General features: G+C 51.0%; 1 protein-coding gene across 1 annotated transcript; it reads right to left on the bottom strand.

Moving 5' to 3' along the window:
• Positions 1–11,156: 11,156 nt before the first annotated feature.
• Positions 11,157–13,138, bottom strand: DLX2 (distal-less homeobox 2). Its single transcript, XM_047873580.1, has 3 exons — positions 12,745–13,138; positions 12,069–12,253; positions 11,157–11,573 (listed from the first exon to the last, which is right to left on the bottom strand). The coding sequence occupies exons 1-3, from the start codon at positions 13,136–13,138 to the stop codon at positions 11,157–11,159; spliced, it is 996 nt and encodes a 331-aa protein (XP_047729536.1).
• Between the last annotated feature and the right edge of the window lie 12,605 nt (positions 13,139–25,743).

Here is a 25,743-nt window from a genome sequence, read left to right as displayed (position 1 = left end):
CTCCAGTGCAGGATCTAATCGCTGTACATATTATTATTGTTGTTAATTATTATTGTTATTATTATTGTTCCGTAAACATGTTGCACAAGCTTAGCTTTTTTCCGTTCTGTTGTGTGTGGCTGTAAAACCCGATGCTTTGTGAAATGAGAATCTTGACATTTTACTTGTGAAATTTGGAAAATGTGATCAGTTGAAATCAACCGTGTTTTGTGTTCTCTATGTCAAAGTTTAGTTTTATATTGAGAATGTTAACTTATTGATTTGTATCTTGAAAAAAAAGAACTTTGTAAATAAGTTATAAAGTTTCTCTGAGACAGTAAAATTATGGTTTCGAGAAAGAACTGCTGTCTGGTGTGCTGTGTGAAGGGGTTCTGTGGGCTGGGCCAAGCCTCCACCTCTCCGGACACATAGCGGCAGGGGTAGATTCCTGCTCCAGACTACCAGAATCACCGGCAAGGCCCTCCCTAGCCGCTGGGACCGTTTATCTTGCCCTGCTTCTGACCCCCAAGGGGTCTGATCCCTACCTGGGTTAGAGGGTGGGCAGTGACTCTTGGCCAGGGCCTTGGAAGGGGGGGGATCAGGAACAGGTGCTGTGTGAAGGGGAGGAGGGGGGGGTTTCTGGAACCAAAAGGACTGTGAAGGCTGGTTGAGAGGAGATGAAAGCAGAGCTCAAAGGCAGCCGGCCAGGGAGACTTGAGTGCCCCCCACACCCAGTCACCTCACCGGAAGCCTAGACGACTGAAAGCGGAGACACTGGGGGCTTGGCCCCTCGCCTTCGCGGCGATCTGGCCTTCCGGCTTTTGCTTGCCTGCAGGGCTCCCGATCCCGACGCGGAAAGGACGCGGCCAGACACCGGAAAGGGGCCGGAAGGACACGTCTGTCAGGCTACACCCAGTCAATCACTGAGCTCCGGGGGACAGTCCCAAGGCGCCACCTGGGCCCCTCCACAGCCACTCCCACCCATCGGGCCCATCCTCTACGAGAGGCCTCTTCCCGCCTAATCCCCAGCTTCTCTCTGCGCCTCAGATGGAAATTCCAAGGGAGGGGCGGAAAGGCTCCGCTGACTCCTTGGAACCCAGGAGCTGGCCGAAGACACCCACCCCCACCCCCCACTCTAGCCCGAAAGTCCCGAGGCCAGGCCAGTAAGGGGGCACCTTCAGTGGAACTCTCTGATGAGTTCTTTCCAGGAGAATGTGGACTCTCGAGCAACTAGAACCCGCCTGGCTCCCTCCACCCGGTGGCCCGGCGTCTCGCCCCAAACCCCAATCCCAGACCCTGCAGCTGAGCTCAGGAAGCTCGGTGAAGCTGCGGGCCCGGACGGGCTGCTTGGAGCGGTTCCCGCTTCCCTCGCACTCGCCTTCCGACACTGCTTCCTGCGGGCTGGCCCTCCGCTTTGGGGGGCCCTTTGCAGCGCGCGGTGGGGAGCAAAGCAGGGAAGGCAGTGATCTGTGTTGTGACAAGCACCCATTTTTCAATTGGTGCTGGTGAAAGAGCAGATGCTCCAGGCTCTTCTGACGCCCTTTGGGAAGGGGAGGGGAAGTGGTGGAGGGGCGGTGATGGAGGGAGCTGGGGAAGTAGTGGGGGATGGAGCCCGGGGACCTCGAGGCCCCCTCAGGGCTTGGGATTGGAGCTTGTCCTGCCCTGCGGGCCCCCATAACCCGGAGCGCAAATGCGGGAGATAAGATCTCCGAGACCGGGAGCAGACGGGCCTCAAAGCTGGGAGAGAACTGATTTCCCAGACCGGGTTCCAACGCGGGGTAGGGACCTTCCCGGATTCGGTTTTGCCTGGAGATGTGACTTTGCTAGAGGGGAGTTTTGGCGGATTGCTCTCGCGCATCCGACTCCGGTGCGGCAGCCAGGGCCCAGCGCCTGAAGCCACCAGGCAAAAATCTGTTTGGTCAAGCGGATTTTAATATTTCGAGATATTAGCTTATACTAATTTAATAATCTCTTGCTAACAGTTCAAATAGAGAAATTATTAGTTTTAGCTCAACGAAGGCGGTCTTTAGTTAGGCTCTATTATAATTATAAGCAGTTGCACTTTTAAAAAATGTTAATCTCAATATAGGCCTAATTAATGCTGCCTTGTTACTGACAAGTAGTTCATCAAATATCTGATTCAAAGATTTTCATAATGAGTATATTAATTAAACTATGAATAATCTAAAGGTGGTTATATTTAAACAATACCTCATTATAATGATTAAATACTGATTTCGAATATTATGTCTTAACAATTGTCACTTAGAAAACACAACCTTTCCTTATGTATGAGTCTGTAATGGCAAAATGCAATTTTGGGATTTTTTTCCCCCTTGTTCAAAAAATGTGAACCTCATTTTAAAACACTTCTGAAATAGGTTACACACAGCTTAATGATTATCAAAATGACTCTTTTCTGCAAAAAAAGACCCCAAAGTGCGCGTACAGCTGCAAACCCAAGAGGGTCAGCATCATTTCACTGTATTCTCTTCTTGATTACAAGCCGGGCCCATCAAACACAACATAATTACAGTAATTTCAGGTTTATTTATTCTAATGCAGTTTCCCCATCTCTCTGGTAATTATGAGCAATTTTTTCGCCCAGGGAATCTTTTTGCATTAACAAAAGAGATAACGCACTGAAAGCCAAATTTGCTGTGCATTGAGAAAAGGGAAAAAAAAAATCAAATAGGTGCGAGCTGCCATCTCTGCAATTCTCTGGTACCGGAGCCGGCAAATTGCTTGCAGGTGTATGGAGCAAGCTTGTCAATGGCCAGGCCTCCAAATTAGCAAATGCACAGCGTCGAAGTAGTGAAGACAGACTTAGCAAAATTGCCAAACAACAGATACCTCTTTAATATCTTCTCTCACACACACTTGCTCTAAAAGGGGCAGGGGTGTAGGGGGGTGGAGGGGCACAAGCAACAATCCCCATTCCCCTTCTCACTGGCCTTGGCTTTCATAAGCCTGGGACTGAGTGATCCTTCAAGTAGTAGTCTCATTGTGGAGGGACCCAGCTTCTCATTCTAGGCAACATTTTTTAAAATATAAGATTTGGAAATGTATTTATCGTTCACAGCTTTCCTTCATTGATTTTTACGTTGTATTTTTCTTTCTTTCTTTTTGGGATCTGAACCTGGGCTGGGTCAGATGGCTCTTCAGCCTTCCCTATTCTGCGCTAATTTTAAGAGCCACAAAAAAGTTTAAAAATTCTCCCATCTATGAGCACAGAAATATGAATTTATTCTTAGAATCATTTAGTGAAAAAATTAACTAAATCTGTCCCCTTGAAGAAATTGCCCATTTCTGTCACCTATGGAAAGGTAGGTCTGGGCGCTGGATATAGAACCTGAGATAGTTGATCCCAAGAAAAATTGAGAGGAAAGAAGCAACTCGGGTCCTAAGCTGTGCATTTTCATCCTGCTATCTATTTCTTTCTGTATCTTTTAACAACCGATTTCAGAATTATCCGGGTTTTGTCAAGCCACCGCCTGGGCTAAACCTCCTGAAATCACAGGTTAAAGCGAACTTTTCTGCTCCTCATCCTGCACAAGCCATAGGCACCTCCATCAAATGCAGTACGGAGGGTAAGGGTTTCTCCCTCCCTGACTCAAAGAAACCCTCCTTCTTCAGTCCCCAGCTCCACAGCAGACCCCAACTCCAGTGTAGACAGGCAAACGGCTCTAAAGGGTGCCTTCCCCAGGCTCAAGAAACATGTCACCCACACCCACTCCTTTGCTACCCCCGCCCTCATCCCCCAACCTTCAGGGATTAACACTTCCTGAAACATCAAGTGTTTTTATAAAAAGAAAAAAAAATAATCCTGACATCGCTGACAAGAAGTTTTGATGGAAGAATTAGCTGGTGCATACATAATCACTCCCCCACCCTCCTACTCCCGGAGCGGGAGCCACCGCGGCGGGCGCATTGCAGCCTTCCAACCCTCTGAAAAATGAAACCAGTTTCCACCCTTACCTTCTTCAGTGTCAATTTCAGATAATCTGGACACAATCTTTGCTAGATCAAATCAAAAGGGTCGAAGGCGGCATTTGTCTGGGAGAATGACAGGAAAGAAAAGGCAAAAAAGAAAAAAAAAAGGAAATAAAAAGGAAAAATAGGAAATACAAAACCGACCAAACCAGATCAAAACAAAACCAGAAAACCAAAAAGAAGCCCCCAGCCCCATCCTCCTATCCTGAGAGTAAAGAGTGGAAAGAGGTCTCCAGGACCAGGCGCCTCCGAGCGCCGCAGGCTTTTTGCAGCGCTGCGCTTGCAGAATAGGACTGAAATTTTCGGCTATATAGCCTCTGTCTTTATAGCTGATGAAAAAAATTGCAGATTATTAGCATAAATGTTTACTCTTCATTACGCTGATGACATTGTGCACTCGAGATCTTGGTAATCTTTGGGAAAATTATGAGTAATTTTTAAAAATTTTAAAGCAGCAGCAGTTACCATGCAATTCAGGCTAATTCTGCGTAGGCTCCGAACGGATATAATTATCGAGGAGTCAAGATGTTATGCTAAAAACTATGCATTGATATTCCCATTTATTATGTACATACAACTTTGACAATGTTGATGCTTGAAATAGCAGGAAATTGTCTTGCGCAAAAATTACAGTCCATATTAGGACATCTGAAATTGCGAAGAATTATATAGTAATTGCAGGCTTTCAGATGGGAGAGCCAGAATGCTCAAACTAGTGCAAATGTGGATAAAATTACAGATCAGAGCAAAAATTAGGGAAAAAGGGGGTCTGGGATTTTTCAGGTTGGCTATAGGATTCCGGAAGTGTCTAATGCCACATGATTGCTGCAGCTTTAGGGGAGACATTCATGCCTCAAATAGCGCCTTGGCCAGGGTGGCTTTAATTGAATTTCTTGGGCTTTTTCTTTTAATAGGGGCAAATGAGAAAATTGGCCACCTAAGGCAAATTTTCACTGTTCTCCTCGTGAACATGTCGAGAAGAGAATCCCTTTCCCCGCGTGCCTGCTTTTCCCGGCTTGGATGCCACGGAAGCCCCGTGCCCCCATACTAAATGTCGCAACTGGCAAGCAAGTGACTGAGCCGGACCTCCCGCACCCCCACCCCGACACTCCTTCCTTTCTTGTGTCCACTTCTACCCTCCTTCCTTCGGCTCCTTTCCCGGAGTCCCCTCCACCTTGCCGCCGGTCGGGGCCCCGGAATTTGAAGGCCGGGCCGGGGGCGGGGGGGGGGGGGGAGGCGGGGAGTGGAGTGAGGGAATAGCTGTCGGACTGAGGAGTTGGTGTGAAAACGAGTCTGCTGTTTGGAGGCTTTGGGACGAGGAGGGAAGAAGCTGAGGGTCGTTGTGGCCCACCCTGAGACCACAGAGGCCCTTGTTTGGTCTCCACCGTCGCGAGATAGCGCCCCCCAGAAACACTCACTCCCCACTTGGGCGGCGCTTCTCTGGAGCTCTGAGACACCCTGCGACTTTAAGAAGCCGAGGCCAGGGCCGCGGAGGGATGGGGCGGGGCGGGGGTTGCCCCAGAGGAGGGGTCGACGCCGCTGCTGCCGCGGGCGGGAGAATCCTCCCGGTGTGCGGCCACCATTCGGAGCAGCCCAGACTCTGTCGAGTTCCAGGGCCAGCAGTGCCCATTGTTCTGCGAGCGACGATTTCATTTCTAGGGTGTCTGAGACTCCTGCACCACGAAAAGGAGGACAGGAAAGGGAGTGTGGGAAGCCGGCCGCGTTTGCTCCCGGCGGGCCCAGGTCTGCCCTCTGGGATTACCCTAGGGCGCTCCAAGTCCAGTCCTTCCTTCCCTCTCTCCTCTTCTCCGTCCCCGAAGTTCTAATCCTCGGCCCCGCAGCCCCTGCTGGCCGCACGCAGCCATTCTTCACTTTCCTGGGCTCCACACCTGATCCTCGCCCTCCCCCGTTACCCGCCCCCACGCCCCCTTGCGCTGGCAGGACGCGACCCGGGACGCGGCGGGTGGCACCAGGGCTCCTGAGGATCTCCCCAGACGGCCTCTGGACATTTGCGGGAGCGCTGCCACACAGCCCGCAAAGTGCTAAGACTCAGTAGTGATTGTGGTCTGGCACGACCCTGAGGACGAGTGAGCAGTCGGAGCCGGAGGCGGCCCCTGGAAGAAAGGTCTCTAGAGACTGTGCCTGTATTCTCACGTGGAGGCTCCGAGTGGTTGCTCTTCCAAGACCTGCCTGCTCTTTTCTTTCCTGAAACATATTGTCTCCCCCGCCCCGCCGGGCCCGGCCCCAGGCCCCAGGGCGGAATGTAACATCTTGTAATGTGGCAATCACTGCCAAACCCGTCCCTGCGAGGGGAACTCCCGCCGGGGGGGCCTCGGAGCGACGTGGGGCCTCCGCATCCGCCCCGGCCGGGGTTTAAGGGGGGAAGGGGCGGGGCAGCAGGAAAGGCGTGCGGGGCAGATCCCAGGTGGGGAGGGAGGTCCCGGCCGGGAGAGGCTTCTCTGGGGCTGTTTTGGGCGTCACGACCTTGCCAGAGCCCTCTAGTCTCGGGAAAGCCTGGTCGGACAGGGCCAGGGGCCCGCGTAACCGGGACTGCAGGATCGCGCCCCACTCACCGGCTTCTGGGGACCCCAGAAATCAAATGCAAGGGGACCTGTATTTTAGGAGGAAGAGAGGATCTGTAGCTTCATTCTCAAGGAGATCTCTGACCCTAAACAGGTTTATGGCACTGGTGGTCTCTGGTCCCTTTCGGGAAAGGAGCCGGCTTTTGACTTTTGAGCGAGTGCTTGGGACGGGGACAGCGGGGTGGGCTGTGTGGGTGTGCGGAGTTGCTTCTGGGTTTTACCGCCAGTGAGGACAACTTTTTTTCTTTTTTGAAAGGCAAGGAGGCTCTCTGACCCCTGACGTCTTTCTTCCCGGGGGCTTGTAACACTGGAGGGGACCATCCCACCACTTCTCTTCTCTCTTCACCCCCTCTTTCTCTCATCCCCCACCTTCTACCGCTGAACTGTTTGTAAACAAAGCTCCAGGTTTCCAGCGCACTCTCCGCCCCCAGCAAACCTGATACTTCCCCCAAACTCGCCCCACCAGTCTCGGAAATTCTTACACAGGACGGATATTCACAATTTTCACAAGTAATCCTGAAAGAAGGCCGAGGGGAAGCCTCCTAAACGGTCCCACATTGCAGCCTCACTGATTAGGCCCGGCATCCGTTCTCTTTCTTCTCTGCTCTCCCCAGCCCGGGAGTCACAGGGCGGGCGGCGGGAATTCGGGGCCGCAGGAGGGGGGTGTGTCTACGCCTAGCGGAGCACCCGGGTCTGGTGGCCCGCAGCCCGGCGCGCGCTGGGGGAGGGGAGCCAGGAATGAGAGGAGAAGGGGGTGCTGGCGCGCCCGGGCTGCCTGCCTCGGGGACTGGAACTCAATACCCGCGCTCTGCCAGAGTTCCAAGCAACCCTGCCAGGAGGTGGGGCGGAGAGGGCCGGGCACCCCTCACTCTTAGGCTTCCCTCCCCCTGCTTCCCAGCGCTTGTCATATCCTGTCTCTGGCCTGATATTTCACGCGAGCAAATGGAAGGGGATTACAATGAAGATTTATGTGTGTTCCGAGCGCGACTGGTTTCCCAGTGTAGGGAGCCGAGATCGCTGCTTCCCATTTCCATTTTTCATTCGCGCTTTGGGTAGCGCAGTCCCGCGCGGGGGGAGCGTGTCTGCGCGGCGGCGGGCTGATCACAGGGCTCCGCGTCTCCCGGCGGGCCGTGAGACTGTGAGAAAGACTTGCCAGCTCGTTGCCCCCGGCGGGGCTGGAGCCGGCCCCTGCCTCCCCCAGCCGGGCTTTGTTTGTCCCCTCGCTTACCCCTCTCCCTCCCCGCCCCCCTCACTTCTGGGACCTGGGCGCATCCTAGCTTTCCCTTCTCTTTGCCCTTCTCCTCGTCTGCGGAAACGCCCCCTTCCTCTGGCCCCTGCACCCTCCTGCTCTCTGCTTAGCGGGCTTCCCGGGGAAAGACGCGCCGTGGCCTGGCGCGACCCCGCCGCTGCCGGGTGCCAGGTTCGGTGACTCCAGCGAGTCTGTGGGGCCTCGGCCCACCCCGGAGCTGGGGCCGCCCGCCCTCCTGGCTCCCAGGCTCGCTCATGCCAAGGCCTGTTGCGTGATTCCAACTTGGGCTGACATTCCCTGCCCCGGGCGCTCCGGCGTAGGCCTCTTAATCATCTTGTCTGCTGCAGATCCTCGACACCAGCCAATTTACTGCCCCGTCTCTCCTCGCTGGTTTCAGGAGGGGGAGGGGAGTGCGCGCAAAGGGGGGGGGAGGGCACATACAACCGCAGGAGGAAGGCTGGCACCGGCTACTGGCACTCAAAAGAAAACCACGGAATTTGGAACTGGGGGGAGAGAGAGCAGGCATGGGGGTCTTCTAGGCAGCGGCTGCTTAGGGAAGCTAGAATCACAGGGTCAGTGAGCTTTCAGCTCAGGTCTTCCTAGCCTGAGAAAACAATGCAGGAATGAAAACGGACAGTGGATTGTGTAGCCTCTCTGTGTTTCCCAGAGCCCCCCACTCCCTGTCCGTATTCGGTTGTAAGCTAGACTCCATGCAGACCCCAAAACAATCTGGCCGGAAAAGACAAGATTCCTTTCAGGATGATGCCACTGAGCCTAGAAAGTCGCCCCTGTCTTATGTCTGTGTTTTTTGGCAGAGTGGAGTTGAAGACACACAAGGATGGCCTGAATAGCCATCCCAGAGAAGAGGAGGCCTGGATCTGGCAAGCAGAGCTCTCTGGTCCGTCTGTAATCTCCTCTCCAGTAGAGGCAGGTCTCTTCAGAGGGGATGGCTGAGGTTCAGGCTCTCCTGTAAGAAGGGGCCAGAGCTTCCCCAGCTCTAGAGTGCTGCTCTAACACACACGGTGAAGTTGGAAAGGCCTCTGGGTATCTCTGGGCCTCAAAAACACAGGCACAAGTGAAGCCTCCCTGATTTGGGAGGCATTGGAATAAAACGATATACTACCAACAGCAAAAATGGGTACTTACCATGTGCCAGGCACTGTGTTACATCATCGTCTCATTATACACTCACAGAAACTCTGAGATAGTTGTTATTTCTCCTATTGTGTAGATCTGCACACTGAGGCACAGAGAGATTACACTGAGTAGCCCAAAGTGGCAAAGTCAGTGATGGAAACTAAGAAGCTTCCCTTGTAGGCCCCAGTGCTTTGAAGGAAAGGGGCTTTTAGTTCAGGCCTGCATTAGCCCCCTAACCCCTGGCCTTTGCAGAGAATGTCAGAAAGTAGGGTCACTTCCAAAACTGGAAGCCAGTTGGGGTGGGATCCAAGGTGGAAGGCAGAGCTGAATGGTGTGACGACCTTTCCCCTCAGAGAAGGTGAAGTGGAAGGATGCCGCCTGCATCAGTGTCTGCGTGAATGTGCATGTGTGCACGTGTGGGTATGTAGGTTTCTGTATCAGTATGTGTGAATGTGTGTGCATGAATTTTTGTCAGTGTGTATGTGTGTGTGTGAGACTCAGTAGGAGTGTGTGTACTTGAGAGTGAGAGTATGTCAGTAGAGATGTGACTGTGAGAGACACAGTGCGTGATTGTATGTGTGCTAGCGCAGCCCTGTGTGCCGGGGTCGCCCTGCATTCCAGAGCAGCCAACCGAGTTTCCCGAGGGCCGGGGTGACGCACTGAGCTCTCGGCTCAGCCAGCCCCAGAAGGGCCTCAGGGCAGACAGAGGGGAGGGTCCAAGGTAGGGGTCTGACCCCGTTTTCGGCAGCGCTCCGGCGGTGACTGCAGGTCCCCCGTGGCGGCTCCGATGCACCGCCTGGCCAGCACTACTGGCGCGGGGGCGGCAGAGACCGCCCAGGCTCGGGGCGGCGGCGCCGGCACTGGAGGGGCCCGGCGGGCGTAGGCTGCAGCCGCCCCGGCTCGGAGTGAGTCACCGCGCCAAGAGCTGGCGAACCCAGCGCCGAGACTCGGGTGCCGGCAGAGCGTGAACGTTTCAGGCAGGCCGGCGTGGAGCGCGCCTGTTCCCGCCTCGCCGCGCCCCACGGCTCTCTCGGCCTCTGGGAGATGTGAATGTCACTCGTGGCTGGCCAGGTTCCCCGCCCGGGGAAGCGGCTCGAGGTTCCAGGTCACTACGCCAAGGAACAAGCGCACACATCCAATGAAAACAATAATTTATTTAAATAATCTCTTCATATTGTAAAATCAACATTAAGAGCATGTTGTTTTCATAATAAATAACCCCAAAATACCTTTCATTTCAAGAACAAAGACTTTAGGATAAGATAAAACAAAACCAAATCAGTAGCTTAGTTCAACTGAGAAAATTTTCAAAGGGAAAAATAAAATGGAGGGGTTGCTGAGGTTACTGCTAAACCGCAGTTTTCACAAGTGGGCGTTTACAAAAAGTCCGAAAAGACGAGTATTTTTATACAAATAAATCAGTGGGAAAATCTGCACAGACACCTTTATTTACAAACTCTATGTCGAAGTCCACCCTAATAATCCTGAATAGGTTTTAAAAAAGATAATTTAAACACATTTTTTTGCAGTGTCCACATATTAAAAAATCATTTTTTCCCCAACATCAAAATGAGGTCATCCGCAAAGGCACCTAAACTTTTAAAAAAATAAAAATAAAAAAACTCCACTGGTGATGGATGAGGAGAGGGCTAAGGAAGCGTTCCTGGGGGAGAGCTATGGCGGGGCGGAGGGGGGCTCGGAGGGCTGGAGACGGCAGGGCAGAAAAAAAGCGGCGGGCCGCCCGGGTCACGGGGGCGGGTGGGGGAGGGCGCGCCGGCCCGGGAGGTCAGTCAGCCCGGCCGACTGGAGCTGGGCCTGGGGGCGGGCAGGGAGAAAGGAGCTTCAGAGCACCCTGGAAACCTGGCGGGCGGGGGAGGCGTCCCTCTCGGACTCAGCTCGTGGCCCGCGGCGAGGAAGGCGCCCGACCGCCTGGCTGGGCGGGGAGGGGTGGGGAGGCAAGTCTGAGGCGGGGCTCAGGTCGGAAAGGAGGCCGCGGCAGGCTGCCCTGCCCGGGGGCCTCGGAGAAGAGCCTTCCAGGTCCCGGCCGCTCTGTGGCCGCGCGAGGGAGCAGGGCCCGTGGCAGGCCATCTCGGTCGCTCCTCCCGGAGGGGTGGGAGGCATCCGCGGGCCAGTCGGAGGGACCCTCTGGCTCTTGGAGCGAGCACGGAGGATCACCGGTCTCTGCTCTCTCAGTCTCTGGCGCGGTCTCCCTGGGGTTAGAAAATCGTCCCGGCGCTCACCGGGGCGCCCCCGCCGCCGCCGTGGTGGTGATGGTGATGATGGTGGTGGTGGTGCGGCTGCGGGGTCTGCGTTGGGTGCAGCAGCGGCGCGGCGGCCTGCAGGTGTGAGGTGGGGCCCGAGGCCTGGTGGTACCACGGGTAGTTGCCCAGGAAAGCCGAGGCCGCGCTGCTCGGGCTGGAGCCCGAGCTGCCCGCGCCGCTGCCGCCGCTGTTCGGGCCGCCGCCGCTCCCCATCCGCTGTGGCGCGCTGAAGTCCCAGGAGGCCGGCGCCGACACCGGCGGCGACGCACAAGGTGGCGAGCTGCTGGCCCCAGGGTGCTGCTCCGAGGGGATCTCACCGCTTTTCCACATCTTCTTGAACTTGGACCGGCGGTTCTGGAACCAGATTTTGACCTTTGTGGAAAACGGACCCGAGCGTTAGTGGAAGAACCTGGGTCTGGGGCAGGGGAGGGGGAGGAGGCGTAGAAATCACAGCCGGGCAGGTAAGCGGATCACGTGCCGCGGCCTCGGAGACTCGGGATGGCTCCTGCTCCATTAGGAGGTAATCTCCGAAAGTCCGAGGCAGCTGGATTGTGCGTGCCGCGGGGATGGTGACAGAGGGAAGGGGTCAGGAGGGCCAATTATTTTACCCGTTTAATCAGTATCGCGCGGAAAGAAGATGTGGAAGCGGATTTCTGCCCACCCCAGGCCTTTCCTTTTCTCAGGCGCGGCGGCCCCTTGGGGGATTTCAGCTCCAGGCGTAGAAATTTAGGCCGCCCAAGGCGCGGGCCTCGAAATCCTTAAAGTTACTTTAAACGTACTTTTTTAAACGTTGTCCGGACCCCTCCTGCTTCCCAGCCACCCCAGGCCAGCGCCCTCCTCGTTCCCCGCCAGGCCAGGAGCCCTCACCTGAGTCTGGGTGAGGCCCAGGGACGCCGCCAGCTCCGCTCGCTCGGGGAGGGCGAGGTATTGAGTCTTTTGGAAACGTCTCTGAAGAGCCGCCAGCTGGAAACTGGAGTAGATGGTACGGGGTTTCCGGACTTTCTTTGGCTTCCCATTCACGATCCGGATTTCAGGCTCGAGGTCCTCTTTCTCTGCAACGCAACGCCATCGTGAGAACAGTGCAGCGGGGGGACCCAAACAGTTCCCGCTGGGCTTAAGGGCCGGCCGTGGCACTTGGCCTGCGCCCGGAGGCGAGTTGTTGGAGACGCTGCGGGGCGCCCAGGCGCAACTTCGCTAAGTGCGGACTCCGGCCGCCAGACACCCGGGAGCTGGACCCTCCCGGAAGGGGAAGAAGGAGCAAACCGGAGAGAAAGAAGGAGCAGGTGGTAAGGAAATGAGGTTACCGCGAGGCATGCACCCGGCGCCCTTTCGGCCCCCGAGTCTCACCAGCTGAGCGCCGAGGGACGTACGCGGTGACCCTCGGCAGACTGGTGGTTGAGGAGGGTAAAAAGGCTCAAGGAGGGCAGGGAGCAGGCAGTGTAAGCGTCCGGGTTCCGGATGGATCCCCGTCCCAAACATTTTTATCCCACCCATCCCAGTAACTAGGCTGACTTGGCACCTTTGACGCCAGCGTTGTGCTTACCAGGTTCGTTGTTGGCCGGGGAAGAACTGGTCCCGTAGGGTGCGTAGGAGGTGTAGGCGGCGGTGTAGCCCAGGTCGTAGCCGCTCTTAGCGGAATAAGGGACGTTGTTGAGGCCGCCGGCGTGGTACTGGTAGGAACCCATGTGCGCGTAGGGCGAGCCCCCACTTCCGCCGCCGCCCGCCGGGTGCTGCTGGTTGGTGTAGTAGCTGCTGTCGGTAGCTGTGGACACCGGGAGTGTGGGCGACTCCTGGGGCTTGTGGAGGCTGCTGCCGTTGCTGCCGCCGGGGCCAGCGCCGCCGCCGCTTGGGGGCTGCTGGTGCTGGTGGTACGTGCTGGAGGCCGTGATCTGGGTCGAGTGCATATCAGCCACCAGACTGTCAAAGACTCCAGTCATCCTGGCCCGGGATGGGAAAGAGCAGGGGTGGCGGGCGCGAGGGGGGAAGCGAGGCGCCTCCTCTGTCTCTCCCTGTCCCCTCCAGCAGCCAATGTAATTACGGGGGGTGAGGGAGGGTGGGGAGGAAAACAAGAAATGTGGCAACGGTCTAGGCAACTCCTCCTCTAGGGGAGGCGATCACCGTGCACTGCTCGGGACAGCTGCCGCCGGCCGCATCCTCTCTCCGCCTCTCTGCCCGCTCGGCTTCTTGCCCAGCGCCCGCTCGGGCGGGGGGCGGGCGGCGGAGGGGGCAGGGGTGGCGGGGCCAGGCCGGGGCTCCGGGAGGCGGGAGCAGGTGAGCAGCCCAGAGCGGCTTTACGATTGTCTGCGGGGCGGGTTCCGGCAGCGTGGGCATTTAACACTCGTCACGTGAGCGCAGGCGACGTCACCTAGCAACAGCCAATCGGAAGCGCCGGGCCGCGGGGATCCTGGCGCTCTGGAATGCCCGGAGGGGGGCGAGGGGGGGAGGCTGGTGTCACAGGGCGGGCGCTGCGGCTGCTGTGGTTGCGGGTGCAGACAGGCGGCTGCTGAATGCGAGCAGCGAAGCGAGGGACTGGGGAAGGGGCGCGGTGGGGAGTCAGGGTGGCCAGCAGCAGGAGGACAGAAGGCGTGAAGGCGGAGACTGGCATTACTTCTCAAAGGAAGAAGACTTGGGGTCTCCCATCCCATTCTGTGTACAAGTGTCAGCCAGTTGCAGCGATTCGGTTCTTCCTGTCCGAGGTCAGCTTGCAAACATTAATCAAAATAAAGCGGTACCGCGAGCCCGGCCAGGTCGAGCTCCGCTTTTCCTCGAAGCGTCTGGCAGTCACTCTTGTCAGTCACTCGGCACTTGATAAAGTCAATTGATTTAAATGATCCATAAACCACGTATTATAATACCTACTTCCACATACCTGCTTAACCAGCCCACAGCGATATTAGGCAATTAATTAATGTTTAAACGATTTTTCCTTGCTGCTTGAGAGAAAAGCACTTTTGAATAACTTTTCTGAATAAATTCTGATTTATTCTGAAACCATTTTTTTTTCCTTGTGCTTTCCTGACAGGCCAAGACTTTGAGTAATTATGTATATTAGATGGCTAACTGACAGGCGAAAAGCGATCCCGGGGATTTCCTCTCTTGTTTGCAATGCTAGACCATAAAGACCAGATGGCTTTCAAAGTTCGTTCTAATTCTAAATGCTATATTTTTACGAAAACAGACGTGGGATAATAGGTGAGAGAGTCGTCTCGATACTACAAGTCTTGGTAAACTTACAGAAACAAGTAGAAAAAATTTTATTTCATGCACTTAACCCTATTTTAGTTTTTGCGCCCTGTCATTGCAATTTCTTCGTTTAAATCAGCACCGGCGACTTCCTCCATATCAGTATTTCCTAGTGGTTGGGGACAGTGGCCCGGAGTTGAGGGACACTCGCCTTTACTGGACTCCCCAAGTTCGCAGTTTCGGCGGCAGTGCTTGCCTTGTGGCGCCACCTGCTGGAGGTGTGCGTAGTTGCAGCGGGCCCAGTAGACGGTCTAATCATGCTGAGGCGCCAGCCTCTGAAACCCCCCAAAAGAACAAAATAGTAATTAAAAGCCACAAAATTGTACAAGTGCGAGCCATCTGAAGCACCCTTTCCTAAAGACCTAACATGTCGCCGAAAGAACTTGTTTCAACAACTGCCTAATGGAAAACAAGTTGATACTTTGAAAAATATGATCTTGGTCTTCTTCCCCAGAAAAAGCAAGTGTGTAATTAAAACTCCAGCATCCACACAGCTCACTCGCTGCAGAATAACGAGGAAGGTAATCTGCCCTCAAATCTGCCTGGATTTAGTTCCCAGCCTTCCTTTTGGTGAAGGAAGGCTCCTTGATGGAGGCTAGTGAACTAGTTAGAAATGCTTTGGGAGGTGGGGCTCACCACCAAGGGACTGCATTGCTTCACTGCTGTGCTCAGCTTCTGCTTTGTGGGCCTCAGTTACAAAACTAACCTCTAGACATTTAATCAGTATTACCTTTTGGTGTCTTGACTCCAAATTCCAAGTCTTTCTGTCACCACCCAAGTAGTGGTAGCTGCTTTGGCCTAATATAGAAATCCACCCCCCCCCCCCCACCAATGAAAGATAAAAGAGCCAATTGCTGTAGCTTTGCCTTCTCTCTGCTCCTTTGTTTCCACTCCAAGCGTGTCCTCCAGGCTTTTTCATGGTGGCAAGTTTGTTGTATTTTGTTACCTATGAGGACCTCCATTAATAGCCTAAAGGCTAGGTCAGCTGAGATCTGGAAAATGGCATCTTCCTGGAAGGAAATACGATTCCAGTTTCCTTTTAACTGGAAAACAAAGGACTGTGTGTGTGTGTGTGTGTGTGTGTGCGCGCGCGCGCGCGCGCGCGCGAAGGAGAAAAGACCAGATGCAATGAGCAAGGAGAGTCAGCAAGAGTGCGAGAGCCAGAGAGGAAGAACTTACCACTGCATTTGGAGAATCAAGTAAACATTTGAAATATTAATTCTGATACTCCAGATACAAATCTGGGTTTGCCCAAATGCTCTGATCACCGTAGCACAATATCCAAATGATTTCCTCACTTTGGTCTGAAGTCCGGGAGACAGTACCTAGAGAACTGAAGCACTCATCCACAGTTCAGAGCAGAGTGATACCCCTCTCCACAGGTTGAGTTTAGGGGAACACCTCTGAGTGGCCAAACTTCCTCCTCTGTCTCAGGGCACTCTCCATCACACTTTTCTGCTTCCAGTTTTCTTGATCCTTTCTTGATCCACAGAGGCATTCTTTTACTCTGCAAGGACCTGGAAAAGAATGGGGGGGGGGGGATTTAGGGAGGTGGCCTTGTATGTCCTAATCCCATCACTAAGACATTTCCACTTTGAATCCCACACCCAACAGGTTGTTTGATGCAGCACTTGGTCTGATCACAGAATCCCACCATGTTCTCCCAGAAACCTTTGCCAGAGGTGGATGGAATCATCATTCCCATTGTACAGGAAACTGAGGCTTGAGGGCAGAAGCGACATACTTTGAGTCAGGTACCCCTCCTTTCTCTGTTGCCATAGTGCAAATCACAGGGTAGTACTCTAAACCTTGGCTGAACAGCTGGAGAACAGGTCTGGGGCATCTACCTGGCCTGGGCTTCCCCTGACCCTGTGTACTCCTCTGCTCCACCACTGGGTGTCCTCAATTACACCGAGCAGCGGGAGGGGTCGGGGGTCGGGAGGGGGTCGGGTCGGGGTGGGGGCGGAGAGGATGCCCCCTGCCGGCAGGGAGCGTGGAGTGGGGGTCTGGGTGCTTTTTTGTGCGCAGAGGGATGGGCTCATTCTCACTCGCCCATTCTCCTGGAGGGTCACACCCGCGCTGTTGCTGGACTGCCCCTTTTCCTGGGGACACGGCTTCCTTCATTGGTCCTAGAGGCATTCTTTCCTTTTTCATCCCCGAAGTAGTTCTAGGAATCTGAGCTTTGGAATCTTTTAGGCTCCTTCTAGAAATCAAAGACATTTGGAGAAGTTGGGAGTCTATGGGAGCCTCCCATCCCCACCTTTCCAGGACCATACCTGCCTGCTCTCCTCCTCCGGCCTCCATTGGTCATTAAGTCTTCTTGGGTACAAACCTTGCCCAATCCTTTCGCATTGCTAATGTCCTCAACTTGCTTCCCCCTCACCCCCCCTCCCCCCCCATCACTAATGGAGCTTCGAGGGGATTCCAGGTGCGGTCAGTTCCTCCCAGCCCCTTTGGTCCTCAAGCAGATGGGATCTCTGAATCTGGGATCTGCGACTTAGACCCCACTTTTTTTTTTCTTGCGTAAACTTGGCAAGAGGGCATAATGGAAACATACCCATTGCTGGTGTGGGGACCTCTAGAAAACCCTTAGGAAACACACAGCAGAATCATCACTCGAACTCAGGTCTGAGCCACAGAGGCAAGGCCAATGCTCCTTTGAGCTGGTTTTGGCCTGGGGAGCATGGGAGAAGGCCGAACTACCCCCACCTTTCGCGGGTTCTGAACACAAGCTCACCCCTCCGGCCCCAAGAGCAAACTGGAAGGAGAGATTTCTCCCAGAGACTAGCAGGCGCACGGGCACTGAGTGGGAGGCATCCCCAGACCCACCCTAGGAAGATCCCGGAACACATTCGGGGGTCAACAGCGAGGGCTGGAGGCAGGCGGCCCCTGGCCCCGCACGCGAACCGGAGACCCTGCAGTGTCCGCCTTTGGGATTACCTTTTGCTATCTGCTAGTGAGCAAACCAAAAGGACTTGAATGGGAATAAGCGGATACACAGCCATGACCTTTCGAGGGAAGTCGTAGCGCTGAATTGTAAGTTCAGCATGCTTCTAGAATTTTCAAACCCAGTTTCGCCTTCTGCCTTCTAGGTCTTCCAGACATTCCCACCCCCTCACTCAGGCCCATTTTGCGTTATAGACTGCCCAATGGTTAAAAAGAAACACAAGCTATGGTTCCTGGCACCCAGCCTGGGTCGAGGCTCTGAGGCGCTAATCCGATGGCCTCTTCGTTGAGTCCCAGTTCACAGGCCGGGTTACTAAGAGCTCAGGCGGGCAAGCCGCAATGGGCGAGAGAAACACATACTCCTTCGATTGCTAAAAGCTGCCAGGTGTCGGTGTCCAGGTCCTCAGCTCCACGAACGCCGATGGAATATGTTATAGCCTCCACCCCACCCCAGGACAAAAACTCAGACCGCTGGGACGCGCACTTTGCACTAGGAGCAGGTCTCACATTGCTTAACGAAGGAGAGGTATGCAAATGGCTCACGGGAGGTCCTTACTCAAACCTGAAAGAAAACAACCCCCGACATTCCCCGCCCCTGCTCCCGGCCTTGGCCTCGGCCTCGGGCACTAGTTGCACCCGCCAACGCCGCAGGGAACATTCGGGCGCCTGCCGGCCGACGTGCAGGGCGCTCCGGGACCTCCGCGAGGGCCGGGAGGGGAGCGCCGCCTTTCGTTCCGGAACCTCCTGTCCTCCGCGGGTGGCTTCGGGCTGTCAGGTTGAAACCGCACCTCCTCCCAGAACAGCAGCAGATGAAACCCTGCTCGTCACCTGGGGTTCACAGCGCTGGCTTGTCAGTTACGGCATGCTTCTGGAACTTTCACAATTTTGCCTTCTGCCTTCCACGTTTTAGATCCTAGTCCGGTCCCTTTTACTTTGTCTATTCAGTGGTTAAGACGCGCGCGCGCACACACACACACACCATCAAACGGGCAGAACGAGGAATGAACTGTTTGAAACTCCAAGTATCCTTCTGAGTACGAGCATTCCTTTCTCCCCGCTCCCTTCCCCGCCCCTACATCTTCTTCACTTACTAAAGACGTGTGCCACCTCATACGGTTGCAAAGAGGGTGTGCTGATGCGTGGAGTAAGAGTCACACTCCGCTGGGTCACTGTGTGGCCTTTGCAAAAGGGCTTAATTTCTCTGTGCCTCATTGTTGCATCTGTAGAATGCTGCTAATAATGACAGTACTCTCCTCATGGGATTATTGCCTGGGAACACACCAGTACATGTTTTCTTGACTGCTGCCGGATTACCTGGAGAACTCCGCATTCTCTGACCTGACTTCCGAAGGTTTTTAAGAGGCCAAGGCAAGGGTGTTTGCCCACTTTCTTTTTTAGTGCGCGAGGAAGTCTTCTCCAGGCGCTGAGAGCAAACGTGGTCTCCAGGTTTCCGTGGACCAGAGCGGGCAGGGGGATCTGGGCGTGCATGACTGGGGCAGGATTGCATGGTCCGGGTGCTCTGGAAGAGGTCAGGCAGAGCACCCTCTGGGTGAGGCACCCGACCGTGGCTGCCTGCAGAGCTGAATTTAGGAAAGGTTCTTAAAGCTAGCTCCTAACCCATGCGCATTGCAGTGGGCTGGGCCGACTACCACTACACCAAGCCTTCGGTAGTTTCTATGTGTGGCATACCCAGGCTGCTTCTGCTCACCTTTCTGAAAATGCAGAGGGGGTGAGGGTGGGTGTGGGGAAGAGCTCCGTAAAATATTCATAGGAAACTGTCCCTCTAGGTAGCTATCCCAGGTTCTTTGCATCCTTTTTTAATTAAAAAAACAAACAAACAAAAACAACATTATTAGGGCACTGCTTGGCTCAGTCCATTAAGCCTCTGATTTGGTTCAGGTCATGATCTCACAGTTCCTAGGTTCCAGCCCAGCATTGGGCTCTGTGCTGACAGCTCAGAGCCTGGAGACTGCTTCAGATCCTGTCTTCATCTCTCTCTGCCCCTCCCCTGCTCTCTCTCTCAAGTAGAAATAAACATTAAAAAGTTAAAAAAAATTATTATTGTTAAAAATTGCAAAGTAATACATAGTGGTTGTTGGAGAATCAAACAGTGTTAGAAATATAGCAGAGTGGTTAAAAGTAAAAACTCTAGGCTTAAATCCTAACTTGGCCATTTGCTAGCTGTATGACCTTGGGAGAATAAACTCCTCTGTGCAGCAATTTAATGTTTAATCAGAGTAAAACTTCATCATTTGAACTAGTAATGGATAATTGTGAACCAAGTGCCATCTCCCCAAATTTGACTTTTGGGAGAATTCAGCTAGACCACCATTTGCCAGCTTCCCTTGCAGTCAGGTGTAATGATATATGACTCAGTTCTAGGCAATGAAGGGAACTTGAGTGGAAGTCATGTGTGCCACTTCTAGGGTGGAAACTTTCACTGAAGCCTTGAGACTCCTCCCTGCTCTTCCTCCCCCACCCCATCCACTGGCTGGAACCAGCTTCAACTATGCAGATGACTTGGCCCTAGGGGAATCATCTCCAACACTTAACTTGGAAGGTTACCTGACCAAGAAATAAACTTCTGATGTTTTAAGCTCCTGAATTTTGGGATCTATTTAAAAAAACAACAACAACATTTTCTTTGGAGTCGCCTAATAGCCTGTGTAACTTTTGGGCTCCAGCAAATTCATGGCTTTGCATCATCACACTGAAGGTATATAAACTTAGCTACTATAACTAATACGACCTTGGAGTCAGGGGTGATGACTTTGTCAGCAAAGTATAGAAAAAAGTCCAGAACATCTTTTGGCTGTGAAAACCAGACATTGCATTGGGAGCCAAGCATAGAACTCAAACCATTTGATTCCTAGGTGCATTCAGTCCATGGATAGAAATAGTTTAGCGCAGCTGATTGTTATCATTAGGAACGTAAGTCTTGAAGTGATCATTAGTGAGGTTCTGGCAGGTAGGTCTAAGCTCAAATCATATGTGTTTCCTTTTCAAAGGTGACAGGTTGCAGAAGTCTGTCATCCTGCCACGTGGGGCCCTCCCTCCTTGTCAGTGTCACTCTTGCCTTGGGGCACATGTTTATTATGCTTAGGGGTTGTTATTAGGTGATAAGCCCACTTCCTACTATAATCTGTTTTGGATCCACAGTACCTAAACTAGTGGATGAGCCAACGTAAAGTCAGTACAAAGGCTAGAAGTACTAATGATGAAATAACTTAAAATAGAAACACAAAACAAAACAAGAGACTTCCCACTAACTGGGCCCAAATAACTGTCCTAAGACTTTGAAGAAAGTGTACAAATACAAGTAAAAGGTCTTGGAGATGTCATTTTGGATGACTTCAAGATGCTAGTTTTGCTTATTTTCCAGTCCTTAGCCGTGTTCCCTGGCCCATGTTGCCCCATAGCTAAGTTCTGGATTGATAATGTGCTTTGGTCCCATTTAGAGCTGAGCACAATTTATCTCCACCTTCCAGAAAAGGTAGACCACAAAGGAGCCATGGCAAGGCTGTTGCCTTGTATAAGACTTCGATGACACCCAGTGGTCATTTCCAGTCTTCATCTACATCATCGCAATTCAGAAGAGAGCCAGCACATTGTACAAATTACTATAAGGAAAGTGCTGTTTGCTTATTAAACAAAGCAGAACTTCATTATAACATAAATAACCAAACCCTGACACTCTCCACAGAGGGAGACATCCTGTGAAGGAAGTGACAGCTTTCACAGCCTCTACTATTGTATTTTTAAAAATTTTTAATTAAAAAATTTTTTGCAGAGACAGAGACAGAGAGAGAGAGAGAGCGAACTGGCAGGAGGGGCAAAGGGAGAGAGAGAGAGAGAGAGAGAGAGAGAGAGAGAGAGAGAGAGAATCCCAAGCAGGCTCAATCCCATGACCCTGGGACATGATCTGAGCCAAAACCAAGAGTTGGACGCTCAATGAACTGAGCCACCCAGGTGCCCCTCTACTGTTGTGTCTTAATAGTGTTACCTTGTGCATTTCTCCCTATGTTCTTTCTTGCCCCAGGGGAGCTCAGTGGAGGATTTCAGTAGGCTCTTTTTCATTATACTTTTGATACTCTGACTCATAACCTCAGGATCATAACCTAAAGAAGAACTAGGGGAATTCTGAGATGTTTAAACAAGGTTTTACTAAAGTATTGGGATAGCAAAAGGGAAAATAAACATCAAAAGGAACCTGAATCCAGAAAGCCAAATGCTATAAAGTCTCTATCAGTATGGACTGTATGTATCCCGAATGCTGGATCCCCATCATGTAGTGAGTGACTGAATGAAAATAGTGACATAAAAGATACTTGAAGGATCAATTAGAGTTAGGTGGGTAAAGAGTATAGAGAAGAGCATCATGGGAAGAAGGAATAGCATGTGCAAAGTTTGGAATCTGAAAGGGACATTTGAAGATCTGGAAGAAAGCCAGTTGGATTGGCCCACAGTGAGTGAGAAGAGCCTGCAAGATAGGGCTGTAAGGTAGGCAGGCACTAGATCATATAGGACCTAATAGGTTTTTGGCTTAAGAACAATGGTAAAATCTAAAGGTTTAAAACATTAGAAAATTTAAACTTCTTATTTTGAGATAATTATAGGTTGACATGCAGTTGTAAGAAATAATGAAAGACATCTTTTATATTCTTTACTCAGTTTTCCCCAATGGAAATATCTTACAAAGTCATAGTATAAATCACAACCAGAAGATTGACATTGATATAGTCAAGATACTGAATATTTCTATCACCACAAAGATTCTTCATGGTTGCCCTTTAAAAGCCACATACACTTATCTCTCACCCTACCTTCTCCTTGACACAATAACCACTACTCTGTTCTCCATTCCTATAATTTTGTCATTTTAATAATGTTACATAAATGGAATTCCATGATAAGAAATGTTTTTGGATTGGCTTTTTTCACTAAGCATAATTCTCTGGAGATTCACCCAGATTGTTGTATGTATCAATAGTTTATCCTTTTAAAAAAAATTACTGCTGAGTAGTATTCTATGGCATGTATGTATCACTGTGTGTTTAACTATTCACCTGCTGAAGGACACCTAGGTTGTTGTCATATTTGGGTTATATGAATGAAGCTGCTATGAGCATCTGTGTATATCCTTCTGTGTTAACACAATCTTTGTTTCTCTGGGATGTATACTCAGGAGTGCAACTGATGGGTCTTAGGTTTGTTACGTGTTTAATACCCAAATTCATATGGTGAAGTCCTAACCCCCTAGTACCTCAAAATGTGAATGTACTAGGAGATCAGGCATTTAAGGTGGTAATTAAGTTAAAATGAGGTCATCATGGTGGGCCCTAATCCAATGGAAATCCTCCTTATAAAAAGAGGAGGTTAGGACACACGCATACACACAGAGGGAAGACCATGTGAAGACACAGGGAAAAGGCCATTTGTAAACCAAGTAAAGAGGCCTTGGAAGAAACCACTCTGTGATGCAGATGCTGGCTAACCCTATGGGGGTAGTCATTTTGTAATATGTAAGTGCATCAAATCAACACATTGTAACCTTAAATCTGCACAGTGTTATATGTCAATTATATCTCAATAAAGCTGTGAGGAAAAAAAAAAAAGAAACCAACTTTATGGACACCTTGATCTCAGACTCCTAGCCTCTGGAATTGTAAGAAAATAAATTTCCATTGTTTCAGACATCCAGTCTGCGGTACTTTGTGATGGCAGTCCTAGCGAACTAACACACTGCTGAACCATTTCCCAGAGTGGCTGTACCATTTCATATTCTCATCAGCAAGGTATGAATCCACTTTCTTGGCATCCTCACCAGCATTTCATGTTGCCACTATTATTATTATTATTATTTTTTTTTTTTTTAATTTTTTTTCAACGTTTATTTATTTTTGGGACAGAGAGAGACAGAGCATGAACGGGGGAGGGGCAGAGAGAGAGGGAGACACAGAATCGGAAACAGGCTCCAGGCTCTGAGCCATCAGCCCAGAGCCTGACGCGGGGCTCGAACTCACGGACCGTGAGATCGTGACCTGTTTGAAGTCGGACGCTTAACCGACTGCGCCACCCAGGTGCCCCGCCACTATTATTATTATTATTTTAGAGAGAGAGAGAGAGGGAGTGAATAGGGGAGGAGGGGCAGAGGGAGGGAGGGAGGGAGGGAGGGAGGGGAGAGAGAGAGAGAGAGAGAGAGAGAGAGAGAGAGAGAGAGAGAGAGAGAGAGAGAGACAATCCCAAGCAGGCTCCATGCTCAGCATGGAGCCCTATGTGGAGCTCAATCCTCATGACCTGAGCCGAAATCAAGAATTGGATGCTCAACCGACTGAGTCACCCAAGTGCCCCTACCACTGTTATTTATTTTAGCCACTCTGATAGGTGTATAGTTGTATGTCTTTGTGGTTTTTATTCACATTTTCCTAACAGCTAATGATGTTGGACATCTTTTCATGTGCTTATTTGCTGCATAGATATCTTTTTTGGGTGAAATATCTCTTCATGTCTTTTGCCCATATTCTAGCTGCATTGTTTTCATTTTTGCTATTAAATTTTGAGAATCTTTGTTGGATACATTATTTGCAAATTTTTTCTCCCACCCTGCGGCTCACCTTTTCATCCTCTTAACAGGGTCTTTCACAGAGTTTCTCTTCTGTTTTATTATAAAGGACACTTTGTTGTCTGGGGAATAGACTGTAGAAGGGACAAGAATAGATGTGAGGAGACCAGTTAAGTCATTTTTTCACTATCATACAGGTGCTATGTGATGGTGGCTTAATCTCGGTGGGGAGAGGGAAAATGTTGAGAAGTGAGTGAAATCCAGAAATATTTAGGCAGTAGAATTAAAATAGAATTTGGTGAGGATGAAGAAGAAGGAGGCTTCAAGACTGACTCCTGAGTCTTTGGCATAAAGGACTGGATGGATGGTGGTGCTTTTTATCAAGACAGAGGATATTGGAGGAGGCACAAGTTGGGGAGAACACTATGAATTTAATTGTTTAAATAAAATAAATCTTTTAAATAAAGAAAAATATTCCAGTAATAAAAAATTATTGGAATACAGTCATATTCTCTTTTATTGAAGTATATGTGACATAATGTGTAAATTTAAGGTGTATAACATGTTGGTTTGATGCATTATTTATTGTAATATGATTATCGTTGTAGCAATAGTTAATACCTCTATCATGTTACATAATTATCAACTCTGAGTTTAGTTTTAAACATGCTGAGTATGAGGTGTCTCTATCAATTAGCTATTGTTGTGTCACAAACTGCCCTGAAAGTTGTTAGCTTCAAACAATAAGCATTTATTACTGTTCCTAAGTCTAGGAGTCAGCTGACTGGGGCCAGGTTCAGCTGATCCTGCATAAGCTTGCTTGTGTGTCTGTAGAGGGCTGAGTGGTCAGTTGGAAGCTGGCTGGTCTGGAATAGCCTCATTCTCATGGCTGGCAGTTGGCTGGTTGGCAGTTGGGACAAGTGGGGTGACTGGGCCACACATCTCTCATCATCCAGCAGGCTGACCTGTGCTTGTTCAAGTAGCAGTGGCAGGGTTCTGAGAAGGAGGAAAAATGCACTATGCCTCTTGAGATCTATGCTTGGAATTTGCACACTGTTATTTCCATTACATTCTATTGGCCAAAGAAATCACAAGGCCAGCCCAGATTTAAAAGGGGAAGTAGAATTAGTGTGACCAATTTATCCTGGTTTGCTCTTGACTTTTCTGGTTTTAACACTTTAAGTCCTGTGTCCCAGGAAGCTCCTCAGTCCACGGCAAACCGGAATGGCTGGTCATCCTAAGTAGAGTCCACCCCTTGATTGGAAGAAGAGAGGTCTGGTCTGGAGATAAATTGGCATATAATTGTGTGTGTGTGTGTGTGTGTGTGTGTGTGTGTGTGTATTGTGACCTAATATTTATTGAACAATTGAATGGCAGATACTAATGCAATAAATTACTTAATTTTAATCCTCATAAATTAGAAAATATACATATTTTTAGGAGTTCAAATTTTCTCAAGATAAAAGGAAGCAAAGTAGCAGGAAACTGATGGTCAAGAATGGGGTAGAAAAACTACCAAAAGCTGATAGATACCCCCAAACACAGCTAATTAACATAGGGGGGATGTTTTGACACACTTTGATTAGGTCCTGATGGATCTGGTAAATTGTTACTATTCAGAATAATGGTCTTGGTAACTCAGAAAAAGTTGAAATGTTTTCAGCATGCATTTCTAGTTCAATTCCACTGTGGTCACAGAACATACTCTGTAGGATTCTAATCTTTTGAAGTTTATTGAGACTTGCTTTATGGCCCATACATGGTCTATTCTGTGAGTGTAATATATGTGCT

The sequence above is a fragment of the Prionailurus viverrinus genome, chromosome C1, assembly GCF_022837055.1.
Source record: "Prionailurus viverrinus isolate Anna chromosome C1, UM_Priviv_1.0, whole genome shotgun sequence".
Classification (NCBI taxonomy): Eukaryota; Metazoa; Chordata; class Mammalia; order Carnivora; family Felidae; genus Prionailurus; species Prionailurus viverrinus.
This window is presented reverse-complemented; position numbering and strand designations above follow the sequence as displayed.